The sequence below is a fragment of the Alligator sinensis genome, unplaced genomic scaffold, assembly GCF_000455745.1.
Source record: "Alligator sinensis unplaced genomic scaffold, ASM45574v1 scaffold114_1, whole genome shotgun sequence".
Lineage (NCBI taxonomy): Eukaryota > Metazoa > Chordata > Crocodylia > Alligatoridae > Alligator > Alligator sinensis.
Window position 1 is genome coordinate 1,087,671 of NW_005842525.1, and position 19,585 is coordinate 1,107,255.

Sequence of the window (19,585 nt, forward strand, 5' to 3'; positions counted from 1 at the left end):
ATTATTTTCCCAGGTACTCTGCATCAAGTCCCTTTATACATCCCCTTTTCTACTAGACAAATCTTAGTAAGTGAAAATAGGAGATGGAATTGATCTTTGGTGTCACAGTATTAACCTTAGAAATAGAGAATCTACAAGTTCATTCTAATGGGCAGCTAGAACCAAGATACCTATAGAATATACATGATTGAGCTATTCTTTTCTCGAAGCCTTTGAGTTTTGGCTGTGCTGTGCTGTTGTCCCTGGTTTCATCTATAGTAAACAGGGTCTCATGCTCATCTTGCTGCTGCTGCTTCACTTGACCCTAAATACATCTCAGTCTGCAAGAGCTTGGCTTATTTATCCTAGTAAAATGAAGGCTGGAAGGAGATATGATAGCTCCCTATAACTACATGATCAGGATTTACACTTGTGAGAGAAAAGAACCAGTTAAGTTATGGGCCCATGTTAGTACAAATACAAATGGCTATAAACCATCCATGAATAAATTTAGGCTGGAAATTAAATTAATGCTTTCATCATGAAAGTGAGGGTCTGGAATAGCCTCTCATAGAAATAGCAGGTGTTAAAAAACAACAACAACAACTGGCTTTAAGGTAAAGCTTGATCAGTTTTTGAAAGGGATTCTATGAAGTTGTTGTCTCCTGAAATACTGGATTGATGCCTAAGGTGGTCCCTTGCAGTCTTACATTCAAACCTATGTTTCTATAGGCTTTGGCTTGATTTAGAATGTGATTTAATATGGAAAAAACATAGACCCTGGAAGGGGAATTTGATGCTAGGAATTAAATAAAAATTAAGTTATTGAAGACTTTTATTGGTAAATTAAATTGTTGTGAAATCTGGTACCTTTCACTAGCAGATTCTAAACATTCTATTTATATCATCAAGAGAAGAGTAAAATTGTCATCATTCTGGCCCAGGATAATTTGGTCTGCACAGTCATTGAATTCTTGCCTTTCTACTAATATTGCCAGGAAGAGAACCAATTAAAATAAATTAAAACCATGATTCTAATGAATACCTGTCCTCTATTAACTGAACTGAAACAAATAGCATATTACACACTAGTTGCATGGAGGGTGGGAAACAGAATTATTGGTTGGAGACTGGTCTTTATTTCCTGGTTTCACCCACAATATATAGAGCAAAATTACAAAGGGTTATATCCCTTATCACATAGCAAAAGGTTACTTGTCTCCAGTGAAAATAGCATCGACTTTTGGTTAGAAACAACTTTTGGTCATCATTGACCTGTGCTGGATTAAAGCTGGTGATTTAGAAATGTAAACATTTTTATGTTACTATCAGTCTTAGGACACATCCACCAGCACAACTGAAATTTAAAAAATATCATTTGTTTTACTTAGCATAGATGAAAAAATGAGGTTCAGTTAATCAAGTTCAGTAGGGACTTAACCCTATTGACTTATTAAACAGGGCTGCAAGGGTTGTAATTCAGTCCATATTTTGGTTTATTCTTTTTAAACTGAAACGATTTCACAAAATACCATAGTAATCAGTGTTTTTTATTTTAAAATGTTCAGTTACAAATGTACACTTACTGTAAAGACTTTTCCAATGGTATAATCATCAGATAGTATCAAAGTGGTCCCATACCAGATAGCCAATGCATATGATGAATATATCAATAAGAAAACAATTCCCATAGAAATGTTGGCTGTAACAGCCTTCTTGATTCCAATATGTTTAGCATCTTCTAAATTTTTATGATATCTGTAAGAAAAAGGATTCACAGAAGTGATAATCATACCTCAATAAATAGCCTCCATTTTCAATAAGGACAATTTTGAACATGACAGCAAAAGCAATATGGCATAAGGGAATGAGGGTATAGAAAAAAATTACTACATACAAGGTAGAAGCAAAACTCACAGAATTTAATGAACTCAAATTGTGGACATATGTAATCTCCATTCTAGAATAATAAATAAATGGGCATATGAAATAGCAACTTTCATAGAATGGGTTTTAAATGAATCTATCAAGTTACTATTAGTGTCACATAACTGCAGATTGTCAAATATAATTCCTATATTAAAAAAGGGAAAAATGCAAGCAACCATAAGCCTACCAGTCTGAACACAGTAGTGTACAAGATTTTGGAAGAAATCTTGAAGACAGATTAATTAAAGATCTGGAAGTAAATAAAAAATGGGATAAAATACAACTTGGATTTACTATGGTAGACAATATCAGGTGAACATAATTGTCCTTCTTTGTCCTGTCCTGATAAAACATGAGAGAGAGAGGAGATCAAATTTATTTGAATTTCAGTGAATCATTTGATATAGGACAACATGGGAAATTATTGTTTAAACTGGAGATAAGGGTAAATATAAGAAGTGTCAAGGTTACAGGGCTAAAGGGTATAAAACAATAGGCAGTGCTGAAAAGGAAAATATCAAGTTGGAGAGAGAACTCAGGGACTGATCTTGAAACCGGTCTTATTTAATATTTTTATTTAAGAATTTAGCCTAAAAAGAGTGTACCAATGACATTTCCCGATGATATGAAGCTGAGAGGCATTATCAGTGTGTAAGAGGATCAGACACACAAGAAAAACTGAGTGATCTGTAAGGTCTACAGTAACAGCAAGGGTGTACTACAGCCTGCCAGACATTATACTTATGACATGCTTAATGTGTTAATTGCACCAAAAATGGCAGCATGGCACATGTTCAAGCAATTTATGGCACCATAAAATAGCAAACTAGTCACAAAGATGTTCCACAGTTAATGTATATAATGTGGAACACCTTTGTGGCTGCTTTGTATGGTGCCTTAAGTTGAACATGTAGCATACCCCAGTATGGATGTTAAAAACTGGCATGCCAGTTTGATTGTTGGTATGGGAAACAGGGTTAGCCTGAGCTGTCTCAAGACCTCAAGCTCCCTGGCCAACAATGCCAACAATCAGCTGGGGACCAGGCTGGGCTGGAAACTGGGCTGAGTCTGCCCAAGGTTCTACAAAAGTCAAATGCGGGGTTGCTGATCAGCTCCAATGGATTGATATTTTCAAAACTGCATGTCCAGAAGCCCTGCATGTGGGGGTGGGGATGTGATTGTGATCGACTCTCCCCAGCTGACACTTGTAGACCCTTGCACCCAGAAGCTCCATGTAAGCAGTACCATGTCCAGGTTTCGATTTGCTGGTGCACGTGGAGCAATTCAAGGTTCCATATGCACTAGCAACTTGAAACATCCCCATTGGCTGTGCTGGCACCATGTGATTTTGATTTGGTGCCCTATCCCCAGAACCCTGCAACCTACCATGCACATGCACCATAGCAGGATGCATAATTGTTGGGATCTGATATCAGACCCCATCATGCTATTAAATTAACATCTGCCAGGGGCCTTACTTTGGTCACCCACATTCAAGAAACATTAATTCAAACTGGAACAGGCTACTAAAATGATAGGAGAAATGGGAAGTCTATTTTGTAACAGGCAACTGAAATCACTTGGCTTATGTAGCCTACAAGAGAGAGGATATGACTGCTGTCTAGAACTTCAGCAGGGAAGTATACACAAGAAGAGCTTTGGATACCATCATTCAACTATTTTTGACTCCTGACAGTTTTCCATATCTTTCTTTTGTTTGCTTGGGTAGCATCATGTATAAGGAGAGACCAAGAGAATCTGTAACTCAAATGCAGATGGCACTATTATCAGAGCTGGTTAACAGTCTTTAACATCTATTCAGGTGCTCATATGATGTTATCATCTAAGTATCCAAACACCTCAAAACATTTAAAAAATATGATCATAATACCTCTGTAGGTATTATACAGTTGGAATTAAGGCAGAAATAAAATGAGTGGTATCATAGCACACTGTACCAGAAGCTCAGAAACTCAGGAAATGAAAAGAGTGCTGATAATACTACAGTAATAAATAGCATCATCATATTCCTAAGAGAAGTGCTGAGGTAAACTGGGTGACAAGTCACTGGGACCTGTTGCAACTCCTCCAACAGTCATAGTCTGCTAAAACTGGCAGCTGATGCATAAAAGAGTGCACCAGTTCAGGGACTAGCCTGTGAATAGCCTAATGGTTATTGAACTCTATACTTGGGGAGGTTCTGCCAGATTTTGTGGTTGTGATGGTTATCTTTAGATAAAAGACAGGAATGCTGTTCCAAAGTACAATAAAAATAAACATAAACAAATGACTGGAAACATCAAGATGTGTACAGGTCATGGTTTTTATAACTTTATTAATGTGACTCTTATGTATTTTTCCCCCAAGCTACTTTTTAATCTGTTTATAACTATTCACTCTTTTGAGTAAGAGACCGTAACATTGCTTGTACTGAGGCCCTGAAAATATTAAGAATCATTCGTTATACAATGAAACTGATAAAAAATGCACCCTAACCAGGCAACTTCCTATCTCTGTTACCCCAAATGCATTCAACACAATGATACAGTTTTGTCCATCTATTTCTTTAGGCAGAATTTTAACTGTGAAGATACAAGGAAATTTCAAAGCATCTAAAGCAAGCATTTTAAAACAAATTGTTGAAGGGAAACATTTTTCTGACCTTTCAATTTCTTTTGTCTGTCCTCCAAAAGCTATCACAGTCCTAACTGCTGCCAGAACTTCCTCAGCAACAGCTCCCGCTTTTGCATATGCAGCTAGTTCTTTGTCTGTGAATGCAGAGAGTATCTGCAGAAGAAAATTATTATAAGCTTATTACTCAAAGAAATATAGAATGAGCTCAAGAATGTCTTCTATCATAGTTTCTACCTTATCAAAATATATATTATACTGCCATTTACCAAATGCGGAGCTTTTTGCTATAAAAAAATCAGGACATTCAATATAAAAAAAATAAGGGTACATTGATTACATAAAAACTACTAACCAGAAAATAAATTTAATTCTGTCAAAAAACAAGGCTTAGGCTTTCTGTTCTGCTGAGCTTTCACTCAGTGTAGAAGTGTATTTGGGGAGAGAGAGCACATGGATCACGGGATCATAGGAAAGTAGGGCTGGAAGGGACTTCACAGGGTCATCTAACCCAGCTGTCTACTCAAGGCAGGATCGTTCCTAATGAACCCAACCAAGCCAAGTCTGTCTAACCTGCTCTTGCAAACTTCCAAGAATGGAGATTCTACAGTTTCTCTATGTAGCCTGCCCCAATACTTGACCACCCTCATAGTCAGAAAGTTTTTCCAAATCTCTGACCTAAATTATCCCTACTGTAGCTTGAGGCCATTGATCCTAATCCTGTTCCCTACAGCCAGAGAAAAAATCCCCTACAGCCAGGGCAGAGTCTTCTCTGTAATTGCCCTTAGGTATTTGAAGACTATTGTCAAATCCCTCCTCAGTCTTCTCTTCTCCAGACTAAATAACTCTAGTTCTTTCATGTTTTCCTCATAAGTCTTGACTCCCAGACCCCTAATCATTTTTGTTGCTCTGCAATTGACTCTTTTCAATCTGTCCATAGCTTTATTGAAGTGTGGGAGCCAAAACTGGATACAGTACTCCAGGTGAGATATCAGTAGTGCTGAATAAAGTGGAATAATCAGTTTCTTTGATTTGTAAGTGACCTCCTGTTAATACAACCCAGAATACTGTTGCTTTCTTTAGCAGCAACAGCACACAGTTGGCTCATATTCAGTTTATAGTCTAAGGGAACCCCCAGGTCTTTATCTGCAGTACTGCAGCCCATCCAGTCACTCCCTGTTCTGAATTTCTTCATGCATTTTTTTCTGTCCCAAGTGTAGGACTTTGCACTTGTTCTTGTTGAATTTCAGTTGATTGATTGTGGACCATTTTTTCAGTCTATCCAGGTCATTCTAGATTCTAGCTCTGCCCTCCAGAGTGTCCATACCCCTACCCAACCTGGTGTCATCAGCAAATTCACTAAGCATGCACTCAATCCCATCATCCAAATCATTAGTGGAGATGATACTTGATTCTCAGAGCAGATCTGCACCACTGATCTCTAGGCAGGTTATAATAGCCAGCATGCTGCTTTAATCAATGGTAGTTGCCTGCAATCTGTAAGAGGCCATATGGCAGTGAGGCATAGCTTTCAGACAGCATTTTCCACAGAAACATCTTAGGCAGCAGGTAAAGCCACAGCAGAATTCTACATATATTTTAGAGCATAAAGGGAAATAAAATATTATCTATGGTTGGGATTTTAAAAATATTCAAAGGGAGTGAGGCATTCAAGACCCACTGAAACACAATGCCAGTAAGATGCTTCACTCCCTTTTGCACCTTTGAAAATTCCAGCCAAAATCAGTAACAACTCTGTAAAAAGAGTTTATTTCACAGATGAATCTGGTTTACTCTCACCTCTTGTATCAGTGTAGTTATTTCAGTGAGTTTATAATTATATCAACACAACACCTAGGGTGGACATACTTATACAGGTATAAAAATACCTTATACTGGCATAGTATAATGATCTATCTATATGGGGTATATGCTATGCCACTATAAGCACCTTTATGTTCCTATAACTGTGTCCACACTAAGGGCACTGTAACACTATAACTATACTACTATATGTCCTATATCTGTTTATAAAAAAGACATAAACTATGAACCTTTATCATTCACAGGAATTAATTCCCTCACTGAGTGTTACGGGGCACATCTACATGAGAAGTTTACTGTGGAGTTGCCTAATTAGCTCTACAGTAAACAATTTAGCGTCTATACTTGTGGTCCTATTAAGCCGCAGGAAACGAATAAACTACATAGCAGGTTAGTACTTGTAAATACAAGTACTACCCTGCTGGTGAGTTTTTTCGTGCACAACAACACGTGTGTAGATGCAGACCCAGCTGGCTGGGGTATGAGGGTGCTTCAGTACAGGGGCTGCATACTGGTTAGTCCTGCACTAGAGCACCCTTGTACCCCAGTCAGCCCCTCTGCAGCATGTTGAGCTGGGTTGGAGCAGCCCCGGGCTGGCAGGCTACTCCTAGACTCCCTGGCAGCGGGGGCTGCTCCAACTCAGCTCAACGTGCTGTGGTCCTGGGTGCACACACAAATGCATTGCCTGGGTTCAATAAACTCTGGTGAGATATGAGCCAGAGTTTATTGCTATACATTAATAACACACGTAGATGCATCCACAGTATATTTAAAAGCTGCCCTGTCATGAGATGGAGAACTATATATCTAATTTCATGCATCAGTGATAATTCAGTTTTCACCTACCTTTGCCCAGAGAGCAGATGAGAATCCAAGAACAGGACTGAGTGCCAGTATGACAAGTGTTAATTTCCACCCTTTTGTGAAACCAACTATAAATCCTGTGAGAAACGTAGCTATTGCTTGAAAAAACATTCCAATTTTGTCTCCTATTCCATCATTAATCTTGGAGACGTCACTAAAAAACAAAGTTACATCCAAATAAGACAAACAAATAAGGCAAAGTTACAAACAAATAAGGCAATGTGGAAAGCACAAAATCTTTTTGACTGAAGTAGACAGTTTTATCACATTTTCTAATATATACTGCCTAATTCAGTTATGACATAGTCTTTAGTCACACTTAACATAGTCTAGAATATCCTCTTCCATAGTAACACACATAGGAAAAAAACTAAAGTCCAGAAAATCCAATAATATCAGAGAATGATTCTTTTTAGGGACTGTCTAAACCATCTCCACGAGTGGGACCACATCAGAGAAGTCCTCATGCACCCACCTCCACTCAGTATGGCTAAGTCTAAACAGTTAAAAATCCCAATGCTGAATCAATTCAATCTTTGCAGTTTTCTCTAAACTGCATAGATTGAACTGATGTTCACTTTTCAAACAGGAAAGACAGCCAGACCCCTGCAGTGGCCCATACCAATAGTCGTGGGGTGCTAGAGCATAGCACCCAGCCTGCTGGCCACTGTAGAGAGCTGTGAGCCAGGCAATTCCCCCAGCCACACACCTACCTCAGCTTATGGACCAGCTGAGGAAGGGGTGGGGAGGAAAAACCCATCCCTTCAGCCCTGCACCAGACCCCGAGATGGGAACAGCCCGGGATGGCAGTGCGGGGGGGGGGAGCCTGCACCTGAGGCTTTCCTCCACCCATCTGGAGCCGGGAGTGGTACTGGAGTCCCCCAGCCATACCCCATCCTCTGTCTCCCAGCCAACTGACGGGGTCAGGCAGGGGAAGCCCACACTGGGGCTTGGATCTGCCCCCTGGAGACAAGAGTGAGGCTGATGTCCCCCATCCACATCCCTTCCTCTGTCTCCAGGACAGCTGAAGGGGGTAAAGCCTACAACAGAGCTTGGCTCTGTCCCCCAGAGCTGAGAGCCAGGAATGTAGCTGGAGTCCCCGGCCATGCCCCCTTCTCAGTCTCTGGATCGTTGCGGGGAGTGGGGGGGAAGGGGAAGCCTACACCAGGACTTGGCTCCACCCCCTGGAGTGGGAGCCAGGAGTATGGGAGGAGTCCCCCAGCCATACTTCCTCTTCCATCTCTGGGCTACAGACTGAGGAGGCTGGGCATAGCTGGGGGACTCCAGCCACACTCCTGGCTTCAGGGGGCAGAGCCAAGCCATGGTGCAGACTTCCCCTGTGCTCCCCTCAGCTGGGCCAGAGACTGAGGAGGGGGGGCATGGCTGGGAGACTCCAGCCCTGCTCCTGGCTCTGGGCTCCCAGGGGTGGAACCAAGATCCCCCTCTTTCCCCCCTGCACCAGCCTGCACCTGGCTGGGGGTCCAGTGCTGAGCCAAAGGGGTGGGTTTTCCCCTTCACCCTCTCCTCAGCCAGCCAGAGGAGTGCTAGTGTTCTGGCTAGGGAACAGAGGGGCAGGGAAGACCCTGCTCTGCTGGAGCAGACAGCATATCCCAGGGCTGCAAAGCATCCTAGGATGATGAGGACTGTGAGTTAACTTGAACCGGGAAGGGTTCTGGGACAGAAGTTCCATAAACCAGTTTGACCCAAATCAGTTTAGTCTGATACTAAACCCAACCAGGTTTATCTTAAACCAGTTTCAGCATTTTGAAAGTGGTTTAATTGCACTAAACTTCTGTTCTATTAAAGGTTTAAACCTGTTTCTGATCACTTAAGCCAGTTTATGTGTAACTTCTGTCCCTAACCTATATGCCAAATCCTGTATCTGTCTTAGAGAAGCCCTGAGTATATCCCAAGAAGCACGTGCACAAGACAGCATGACTGGAATTTGGGATCAGGGCTTCTTTGGGTGGCTATACTGCCTTATCTGGGATTTGGCACACACTGAGCGTGTGGACACATGACCTTTGAAGCCCTTTCGAAAGGGGAACATTTCAAAAGGGCAGCAGCTGGTACATTCTAACTGCTTTTTATGAACAAGCTGAAAACAAATCAAATGCAGAAAACCTGCTCCAACTTTAACCCTGAATGAAGAAGCGTTAAAGTTGGAGGGGTTTTGCTGCATTGTAATTTTAATGCAACCAGCTGTTGCCCTTTTGAAATGTTCCCCTTCTAAAAGGGCTCCAAGCACTTGTGTGTCCACACCCTGAAGAGGAATGAGCAGTAAAGGCCGGCATTTGTGTTGCAGTCACAGATATAGCATTAAGGCAATATAGACAGACACATAGGCTGGATCCAGATATGCAGGCACATTTGGTTTGTGGCACTGCAGACCATTTTGTGGCACCACAAATACGCCCAGCATATTAATATGTGTCTACATTGCAGATTTGCAGTGTGGGGGCAAAATTTGCTACTGGGAAATCCTGGTAGCAAATAAAATCACAAAAAACTGACACGACACACATCACAGGAGCATGTGCCAACAGACACAGAGGCTTGGTCCTCCTAGGAGACACTCTGGCTGTTGACCATAGCATCTTCCCTCCTCTAGTTCTGTCCTAGCTCCTCCTGTATGCTGGGAGGAGTGGGGAAATAGCAGTTTCTCTGAAATGGGGCATTTTGCCCTGCACCAAAGCATACATGCAGGGGCATATACACAGCAGCAAAAAGTAGCTGCACAAATTTGTGCCCCTGCATGTGAAAGATGTGCCCATAAAGTCAAGCATGGTCTTTGAGTCAACCTAAAATGCACAGGCCCCTGAAAAAAACATACAGATATAGGGAATGCCTTGGAAGCAAATGGGCATAAGGATATAAGAAGTGTTAGCTTAGTAAGATCAATGGTCCATCTAATTCAGTATCCTGTCTCCGACAGTGGTAGGAGGGGATGCTATACAGCAAGAGCACCAGACTGGATGTCTAGAGTGATCTATCCTCTTTCAGCAACCTCCCTGGTATCCTGCATTGGTTTAGAAATGCCAGAGGATACATCTCCGGCCATTCTATTTAATGACTATTAATAGAACTATCATCCATGAATTTGTCTAGTACCTTTTTTGCACCTGGCTATACTGTCTGCCTCTACAACCTTTTGTAGAGCTGCACAGATTAACTCAGTGCTATATTTAAAAAGTATTTTCTCTTGCTAATTTTAAACCTGTCTCCTCTGAATTTCAATAGGTATCCCCTAGTTCTAGCATTCTGGGTTGTGATGAATAACATGATTTTTGTGATTCCTATCATATCCCACAGGCCATGAAATCAGGAATGAGGCACTGTTCAAGCAAGTGATAAACCTTTCCAAAAGCTATGGGATAGTACCGATGGAACACAACTAATCTGGGCATCTGCTGGAACAACAATACAGTCAAACATAAATGCCAAGCTGGTTCCTAACTTGTGTGGAGGACAAGTTTCTATTCCACAAGGTAGACGATACAATTAGGGCAGGGGTGGGCAAAATACAGCCCGTGGGCTGGATGCGGCCCACAAGGCCATTCTATCCGGCCCGTGGGGCCCCTAAAAAATGCAGAAAAAATTAATATTTATCTGCCCTTGGTTCCTGTAAAAAATGACAGGAACCAAGGGCAGTAGGACCTGGGGGCAGCCTGGCAGGCTCCCACAACAGCAGGGCCCACTGCCCCATGCTGAAACCTCAGGTAAGGGGGGAGGGGAAGAAGGACGGGGGGAACCCTGGCCAGGGAAGGCGCATGGGGGCGAAAGCAGCCCCTTGCTTGCTCCGTAGCCAGCACCCCATGCTGCAGCCGCTTGCAGCCGGCATGGGGTTTCCTGTGCCTGCTCCGGACAACCCCGTGTGGACTGTGAGCAGCTGCAGTCCCCACCATGCTCAGCTTTTCCCTGAGCTCCTGCCCTGCTCCTTCCCGGCGTGGAGAAAGGCGGCCCTCTCCCTACCCTGTGGCCGGTGCTCTCTGCTGCAGCCCCACGTGGGGCTGTCCTGAGCAAGCAAAGGCAGCCCCAGGTGGGTTGTGAGTGGCTGCAGCACCAGCTTCTTCCCTGCCGGGGAGCAGGGGGTCGGGGCTGTGCACTGCCAAAACTGGGTAAGTGGCCCTCCATCCGAAATAATTGCCCGCCCCTGTTCTAGGATGCCTCAAATGCAAAAGAAAAGTACACAGATTATGGAAAAATGGCCAGGATGCCAATGAAGCTTACCAGGAAATAGTAAGAGCCTGCTGGGACAAAAATCAGGAGGACAAAGATGAAGATGAGCTGTACCAGGAGAAGAAGGTTAAAGACAACAAGAAGAGATCCTATAAGTATATTGACTAGAAAAGGAAAACCAAGGAAGCTGTGAGTCCATTGTTAACTAGCCAGGGGGAACTCAGGAGGTGCAAAGAAGGTGGAGCTACTCAATAACTATTTTGCCTCTGTCTTCACAAAAAAGTGAAGCTGCAGCCAGACACCTACTAAAGGATTATTTGGATAAGGAAGGGGACAAGCTAAGGGATAAGATAACTAAATATGCAGTTAGCAAGCTTTTGATGTGTCTGAATGAATTTAAGTCAGAAGGGCCTGATGAACTTCATCCTAATGTATGGAAGGAACTGGAAGAGGAGATCTTGGAGCCTTTGGAAATAAAATTCTTGAAGTCATAGGAGATGGGCAAGGTACCAGAGGACTAGAAAATGGGAATGTAGTAGTCTTTTAAAAAGACAGAAAAGAGGATGTGGGAAATTACAGATCAGTTAGCCTTACCTCAATACTTGGGAAGTTACTGGAGCTTATCCTAAGGAAAGGATTTGCAAGTATCTGGAGGAGGAGAGGCTCATCACAAGCATTCAGCAAAGATTTACGAAGAAGAAATCATGTCAAACAAACTCAATCTCTTTCTTTGAAGGCCATTTACTGTGGGAACCCATGAAAGGGTAGGTACTGCTGGGTGGAACTGAAGATGGAATCTTTACTCATAGTTTCATAGTAGCTAGGGTCAGGAGGGACCTGAACAGATCATCTAGCCTGACCCCCTGCCACAGGCAGGAATGAATGCTGGGTTCACAAGACCCCAGACAGGTGATCATCCAACCTCCTCTTGAATTTGCCCAAGGTAGGGGCGAGGACCACTACCCTGGGAAGTTGGTTCCAGATTTTGGCCACCCTAACTGTAAAATATTGCCTTCTGATCTCTAACCTAAACCTATTCTCCATCAGCTTATGACCATTGTTCCTCGTCACCCCAGGTGGTGCTGGGGAGAAAAGGGATCTGCCTATTTGCTGTTGATCTCCCCTGATGAATTTGTAGGCAGCCACTAGGTCCCCCCTCAGCCTCCTCTTGCTGAGGCTGAACAGGTTCAGGTCCTTCAGTCTCTCTTCGTAGGGCCTGTCCTGCTGCCCTCTCACCAAGCAGGTGGCCCTCCTCTGAACCCTCTCCAGGCTGGCCACATCCCTTTTGAAATGTGGCACCCAGTACTGGATGCAGTACTCCAACTGACCAAAGTCATATAGAGGGAGAGTATCACCTCTCTGGACTGGCTTGAGATGTATCTTTGGATGCATGACATCTGTAGTTGGAGAAAAAGGGAGTCTTGCCCATGGAAGTATGGACAGCATTGTTGTATGTGAATTCTGCTAGGGGGAGCAGGGTTACCCAATTATACTGATGAAAATTTAAAAAGCATCTAAGGCAGTGGTTTTCAACCTTTTTCATTTGCAGACCCCTAAGAAATTGACTGGAAGGACCCATTTTAATTGTAACTGTGGGTATTCACATACTTTTGATTGATCAGTCATTTTTTACAGATGCCTTAGACATAGTTTGCAGACCCCCAGGTGTGCAAGGACCACAGGTTGAAAACTGCTCTTCTAAGGTATTGCTCAAATGTCTGGTTTACACACTCCAATTGACCTTTAGTCTGAGGGTGATATGCAGACAAATGAAGAGGTTCCACACCCTTACAGAACTAATGCCAGCAGTATGAAATAAACCAGGAACCATGATCAGAGAGCAGTTCCGGCGGGCAGCCATATAGGCAAAATATATATGTCTCAGAAATAGTTTGGCCATTTTGCTGGCAGTGGAAACAGCCTGGGCAGGGATAAAATGGGCCATTTTAGTTAATACATCCACCATGACCATAATTGTGGAGCAGGTCTCAGAACGTGGGAGGTTCACAATGAAATCCACTGACAGGGTTGATGAAGGTAGCATGGGAGTGGGTAACAGCTGGAGGAGACCACCTGGCCTAGTTCAAGGTTTCTTGGTTCAGGCACACATAGTACTCAAGTAGACATACTGTTTGACATCATGGCCCATTCAGGCCCGCCAGAACTGCTGAGAGATTAAGAGCTGGGTCTTGGAATATCCGAAGTATCCTACGGGAACCGAGTCATGACAGAGCTATAATATTCTTGACCTTACAGGACTGTCTGGGATGTACATATGCTGTCAAAAAATAACCTCCCGAGCCACCAAAAATTGGTTGGGAAGACCCCACTGACTGGCACATTTCCTTTGCAAGGGGGTCATGTACAAGGGCTGTTTGGATGGCTGAAAGGATACTTTGCCAAGTAGTTCCCCAAATTAAGTTCTTAGGTTGGAGAATGGTGGAAAGTGGTGATGGCTCTAGAGAAGAGGTTCATCCTTATGGGATAGGTCATCTGCCTTCTGGTTCTTGGCTCCTGGGCAATGGGTAATTATGAAATTAAAGAAGATTGACCAGCAGACCTGACATGAATTCAGCTTCCAGTTTATCTCCTTCCAAGTTCTTATGGTCTGTTATTGCCTGAACAGGGTGGAAAGAAGGTGCCACAACTCCTCAAAGGCTGCCTTGATCATAAAGAGTTCCTGGTTCAAAATGTTGTAATTCCTTCTGGAGGGAGTTAGGGCCCTGGAATAAAAGGTGCAAGGCTGTAACTTGTTTGCAGTATCTGAGGCCTGAGACAGAATATCCTCTATGGAACAATTCAAGGAGTCAACTTGCACTATAAATGATTTTGTGAGGTCTGGGTGCACCAGGAGAGGTGCAGAAATGAAAGCCCTTTTCACTGTCTCAAAGGCCATTTGGGCTTGTGGAGACCATTTGAATGGTACCTTTCTTCAGAAGGGAAGTCAGTGGGACTACTAGGTGTGAGAATCCTTTAACAAAACATCTATAAAAGCTAGCAAAGCCCACAAACCATTGGACCCCTTTATCATAGTGTACTGCGGCCTATCCAGTGACTTTATAGGGGGTCCAGGTTAGGCCCTTAGTGGAAATTTACTTTATGGGGAGTTCATTGTTAGGCCTTGATGGGAATTAAAAAACCTAAAAATTCAGTTGAGGTGTGATCAAATTCACATTTCTCTAGCTTGACATACAGGTGGTTCTCTCAGAGCTGGATCAAGACCTGACAGCTCTCTCTGTTCCTGTGTTGAATGCTGGGCAGGATCATCAGAGAAAACTAAAATATCATCCAGAGAAATTATATAACACATTACTCCAACATATTAACAAAGTGTTGGAATGTAGCAGGGGCATTGTAGAGTTTGAAGAGCATAACCAGGTATTCAAATTGCCCATAGCAGGACTAAAATGTGGTCTTGACTTATTCATTAACATTGGCAGGAAATGATTACAGACTGTTATCCTGTTTAAGGCCCTGTAGTCAACACAGGGACAGAGAGAGCTGTTGTTCTTGGTCATGAAGAATATCAGGGACCCAGCTGAGGATGTAGAAGGCCTGATGAACCCCTTATGGAGTTTCTCTGCAATATTTTCCTTGAGCACCTTGACCTCTGGCTCAGAGGGTGAATAAATGTGCCCAAATGGAATCTGTGCCCCTGGCACAACATCGATGGGGTAATCATAAGGGTGGTGCAGGGGAAGTTGGTCTGCTTCTTTCTTTTTGAATACATCAGCTAAATCCTGGTATTTGTCATGGAGTGATGGGTCAGGTTCCAAAGAATACATACTTTCTGCTAAGGCCAGCCATGAATCTCTTATGGTTGATACAAGTGACTTGGTATTTTCAGCCCTGCTGCCAGTCTGGGTATTAGCTGGATAAATCTCCTCCTAACAGCAGTAAGGTAAGTTGAAATGGAGTTCCCTTAAAATATCTGGGGTATGGAGAGATAACCAAGGGGTTCCCAGTATAACCAAAAGAGTGAAGGGAAGGGAATGGATGAGATCAAAACAAACAGATTCTTGGTGATCACAGATTGAGACCCCTAATGGGACTGTTTTACTGTGATAGGACCCAAAGAGAATGGAAATCCATCTATGGCTTCTACTACCTCTGGGTTCTGTTTTGGTCAGACCAGTATCTGATGTTGTTCTGCAAGGATTGAGTCCATGAAATTACTGGAGGTTCCTGTGTCTATGAGGGCTGGAACAAAGACAACCATCCCAAACAGGTGCTATAGTGGAAGGGTGATTAGCAAGGATGAGTCTTGGGGTTTGTTGATGCTTGAGAGTTTACTGCACATTGGAGGAACTGATTGAATGGTCAGCAGCGGGCCCAGACAACACTTATCTACCAAAGCTGGGCCAGGAAGTTCCCAAAGAGGATGCAGGCATTCCTTTCCTCGGGCAGATCCATGCAAAATGCCTGGACTTCCCACAATACAGGCAGAGGCCCTAGGCACAACAATGAGGCTTCTCCTCTGTGGGGAGCCATTTCCCAGCTTTGTCTATCTGCATAGCCTCTACTGGGGGTAGTGTTGGCTCTTTCAAGCCATCCCTGATGCCAACATTAGTCCAACCTTCCTGTTGTTGCTTGAACAGATGGGCATCAGTAGGTGTTGTATGGCCTCGGTCCCCTTTCAGCCGACACCCTGCTTCCCAGCGATGACAGGGTGAGACCTAGAACTCATCACTTGGGGTACCTCGGTATATTCTGTCTCTTGCCTGCCCCAGCCACATCTGACCTGGTTCTTGCTTCACCATAGGTGTCTGCACCGGCGTCCCTGAAGTTGTCACGAAGTCCAATGCTGGCTGCCTCTTGCTCAGTGTTCTTTCGAATGCTGCTCAACACAGCTACATCAACTGCAACATCCCTGGCTGCCTGCGAATCCTCAGTGGAGAGTCCCTCTAATGTCTTCTCCTTCCTAATGCCCCAGACTCTCCCTGGTGGCCCCTCTCTGGAGTTGGAAGTACCTTCATGAATCCACCATGCACCAATCTGGACAGAGAAGCTGTTCTGGCAACATTGTCCCAAACCCGGCATTCCAGTGGCGTTCTCCCCTTCGGCTGAGGTAAATGACAGGGGCAGATTACCTCTCGGGCTTTCCCTTTCTCTCCTATCCCCCTTTCTCCCTTCACATATAGATACTGAGCTCAATGAGTCCATCCAAAGCAGCTGGGAGCTACACCCAGTCTAACTTATCTTTAATGTGGCCCTAAAGATCCTGGTGGAAATGGAAATGTTGAGCTGCCTTGTTCCACTCTGTCAGCTACCAACCACCTAAATTTGGCAACATAACTTGATACCCTGTACCACTCCTGTCTGATGGTCTGGAGAGCTCACTCCACAGTATGGACCAGATGTGGGTCACAAAAGCTTTTTTCCATGCCCTGGATAAAGTTTTCAAGGTTGTCAAGGAGGGGGTTTGCTGATTCTGAAGTGGGGAAACCCAGGCCAGGGTGTCACCAGGGAGTAGACAGATAATCTGCCGTACCTTGGCCATATCTAATGTGTTGGATCTGGGGTAGAAATGAAAAGTGAGGCAGCAATGATTAACGAACCCCAAGAAGCAACAAGGGTCTCCAGTGAATTTGTTGGGCAGTGGAACCTGAGATTCGGGGTAAGCTGAGTGAGTTGTCTCCCCTTGTGGAGGCAGAAGCAGGGTACCTTGGGCTTGTAGGGCTGTAATGTGGGCTTGCAGCCCCTGTAAAGCAGCCATCAGCTGTCCCCCAGAAATCTGCTCTGGTGGTAGACCCTCGATGGTATCCATCCTCCCAGTACCACCTAGTTGTGAGGATTCATCCAGGATGTAGGTAGCCAGGCCTGTGGATAGGCCCTGGGGGAAACTAGGAGGCAACTAGGAGGTTAGTAGGGTGAGGGTACATGTTGCCAAAGCTGAGTTGGGGAGATCCAAGAGACATAAGCCGAGGTCAGGAGCCAGGGGTCATAAAACCAGTGCCAAGTTTTAGAGTAGGGTCAAGGAAGCCAAGCTGAGTCAGGATGCCAGAAAAAAAAGAGAGAGCAGAACAAGCACTAAATTTCAGGGGAGAACCAAGATCAGGGTCAGGAAAAGCCAAAGCCAGGTCATAAATCAGAAGAACCAGGGAGAATGGTGAATATGAGGCTTTCCGGAACAGACTAAGGTTGTATATAGACCTATCTGCAGCCTGAAACTGCAGGTATGTTTAAAAGAGGTCAGTGCCAATTTCAGCAGTCAATCTGGTTGTGAAGAACTGGGTTAGCCAGGCCTGCTCAGAGACCCTGACAATCAGTGTGCGTGAAAGCTGATCTATTAAGATAGGTTTAAGTCATCCTGGCAGTGCAGTGATGTTGATGCTGCTCTGGCATCCCTTTTCCACACTAGTTCAGACTCCAGGGCCCTTACTGTGAAACCCTACATGAGATATACAGTCAATTCAGTAGATTTTTTTTCATACAAATTGTAAGAATGTGTTAATATAGATCACAGATATATTTAATATGGTAAGAAACATTGTTTAAGGGCAATTCAAAATTGTTAGTTAATAATATACTCACTCTATAAGTCGAGTGTTGAGTTCCCCCACATCATTTACATCAAACCATCCAATTTCCTGTCGCATTATTGCATGAAAAAATTGCTGTCTGATTTTCTTGATTTGCCGGCCAGCTGCCACTGTCCAAAATGCAACTTGCATGTAGGCAGCAAAGAGAACACCAGCTCCTATTCCAGAATAATAGTATGCATATCTGAAAGGAACAAAATTGCAGAGGTTTTTCAAAACTGGATTCTTTCCCCTTCAAATGAATTAACTAGGAACAGATTTTAATTTCAATACTTTACCTAGGCAACTGAACAAATATGAAATATTTTTGGATATTATCCACACTTTTTCTCTTCATTATAGGAATATTTTTCAGACATTCTTTTTAGAACCATGTTTCAGATTATATATCCTGTTCACTTAAATGTGTCAACTCCACAAATTATAGCTGCATTTGTGTGTGCCCATGGGGATTAATGTAAACATGGTTAGCTTAGAGGTTAGTGAGATATGTGTACAAAGCCTGTTCTATTTGGTACTCTTATCAACTGGAGGTTCTGGTAATAGTGAAGAAAGGTTAAGAATGGAATTTTAAAAAATGTTTATGTGATTTAAAAGCACCAGTCATATGGATTTTGGAATAACCTCCACCTCTTAATCCTATAAAGCAGGAAAGATAGTTTGTTTCAATACTGTCATCATTAACTGAGTATGCAAACCTTGGCATACTCTTTAGTGTGAGAATTTAGAAATATTGTAGATATAAAATGCATGTATATTCCTAAAGTAAAAAAATGATATATTAATAATTCAATCAAATAAAAAGAGGCTCTATACATCCTTAAAATACACTACATTTACTTTTGCTAAGGTAAATTCTAATATTCAGTGAAAGTCTTTGGGGCATTGTATTTTAATTTCAGTTGTATTCCACTTTATGCCATCAAGCAAAAGAAACAAATAACATTTTGATACTTCATAATTAATAACATGAATCATATCTAAACTGTAGTGTATAAATAGATGAATGACTAATTTAAGATTGTATGGTTAGTTCAATATTGATCCCTTAGCAGAAAATCCATAAACAAACAGGAAGACTGCAGTAACCAAGAGCACTGCATTAACGACAATTATTACAATATTTGTTCAAATGTATGTTCTATGACAAAATATAGTGAATTAATTTTGCATCAAATTACAAAATAAGTTTGATCTGTAAAGAAAAGTCTTTCATGTACATTAATAAGAGAAGGGACACTCATTACCTCACTGTGAAGGAATCATCCAACAATAAATGTTTGGATAAAGAGGCTGATTTCAGGTTAACTTATTATTTGAGTAACAAATATAACCAGTATGTTTGTTTAGTGCCCACTTTCTGTAGTTATCCATGTAATAGTGTGCATTAATAATTCATAATTCCTGTATTTGTAAACTATTTTGGTGGATATCAGGAAATAACATAAATTATAGGATGCGTAATTATAAATTGCTTTCAAGAGTAAGATAAGGCAGGCCTACTTTTTAGAACTAAATCTATTCTTTTTGGTGAGTTTTTTAGAACTAAATCTGTTCTGGACATGGGTGAAACCTGTGAAATACCAAAGTTTGTGTTGAAATGAACTGTATGTTCACGTTGTCTGGGAAAAGGGTGG

At 42.7% G+C, this 19,585-nt stretch overlaps 1 protein-coding gene across 1 annotated transcript in view; it reads right to left on the reverse strand.

Annotated features, from left to right (window-relative positions):
* LOC102387370 (phosphatidylcholine translocator ABCB4-like) overlaps positions 1–19,585 on the reverse strand; it is a 102,772-nt gene that overhangs the window by 63,249 nt on the left and 19,938 nt on the right. The window contains 4 exon segments of the mRNA XM_025213365.1: positions 1,566–1,737; positions 4,571–4,695; positions 7,210–7,381; positions 17,941–18,132. Coding sequence (XP_025069150.1) covers positions 1,566–1,737; positions 4,571–4,695; positions 7,210–7,381; positions 17,941–18,132 — 661 coding nt within the window.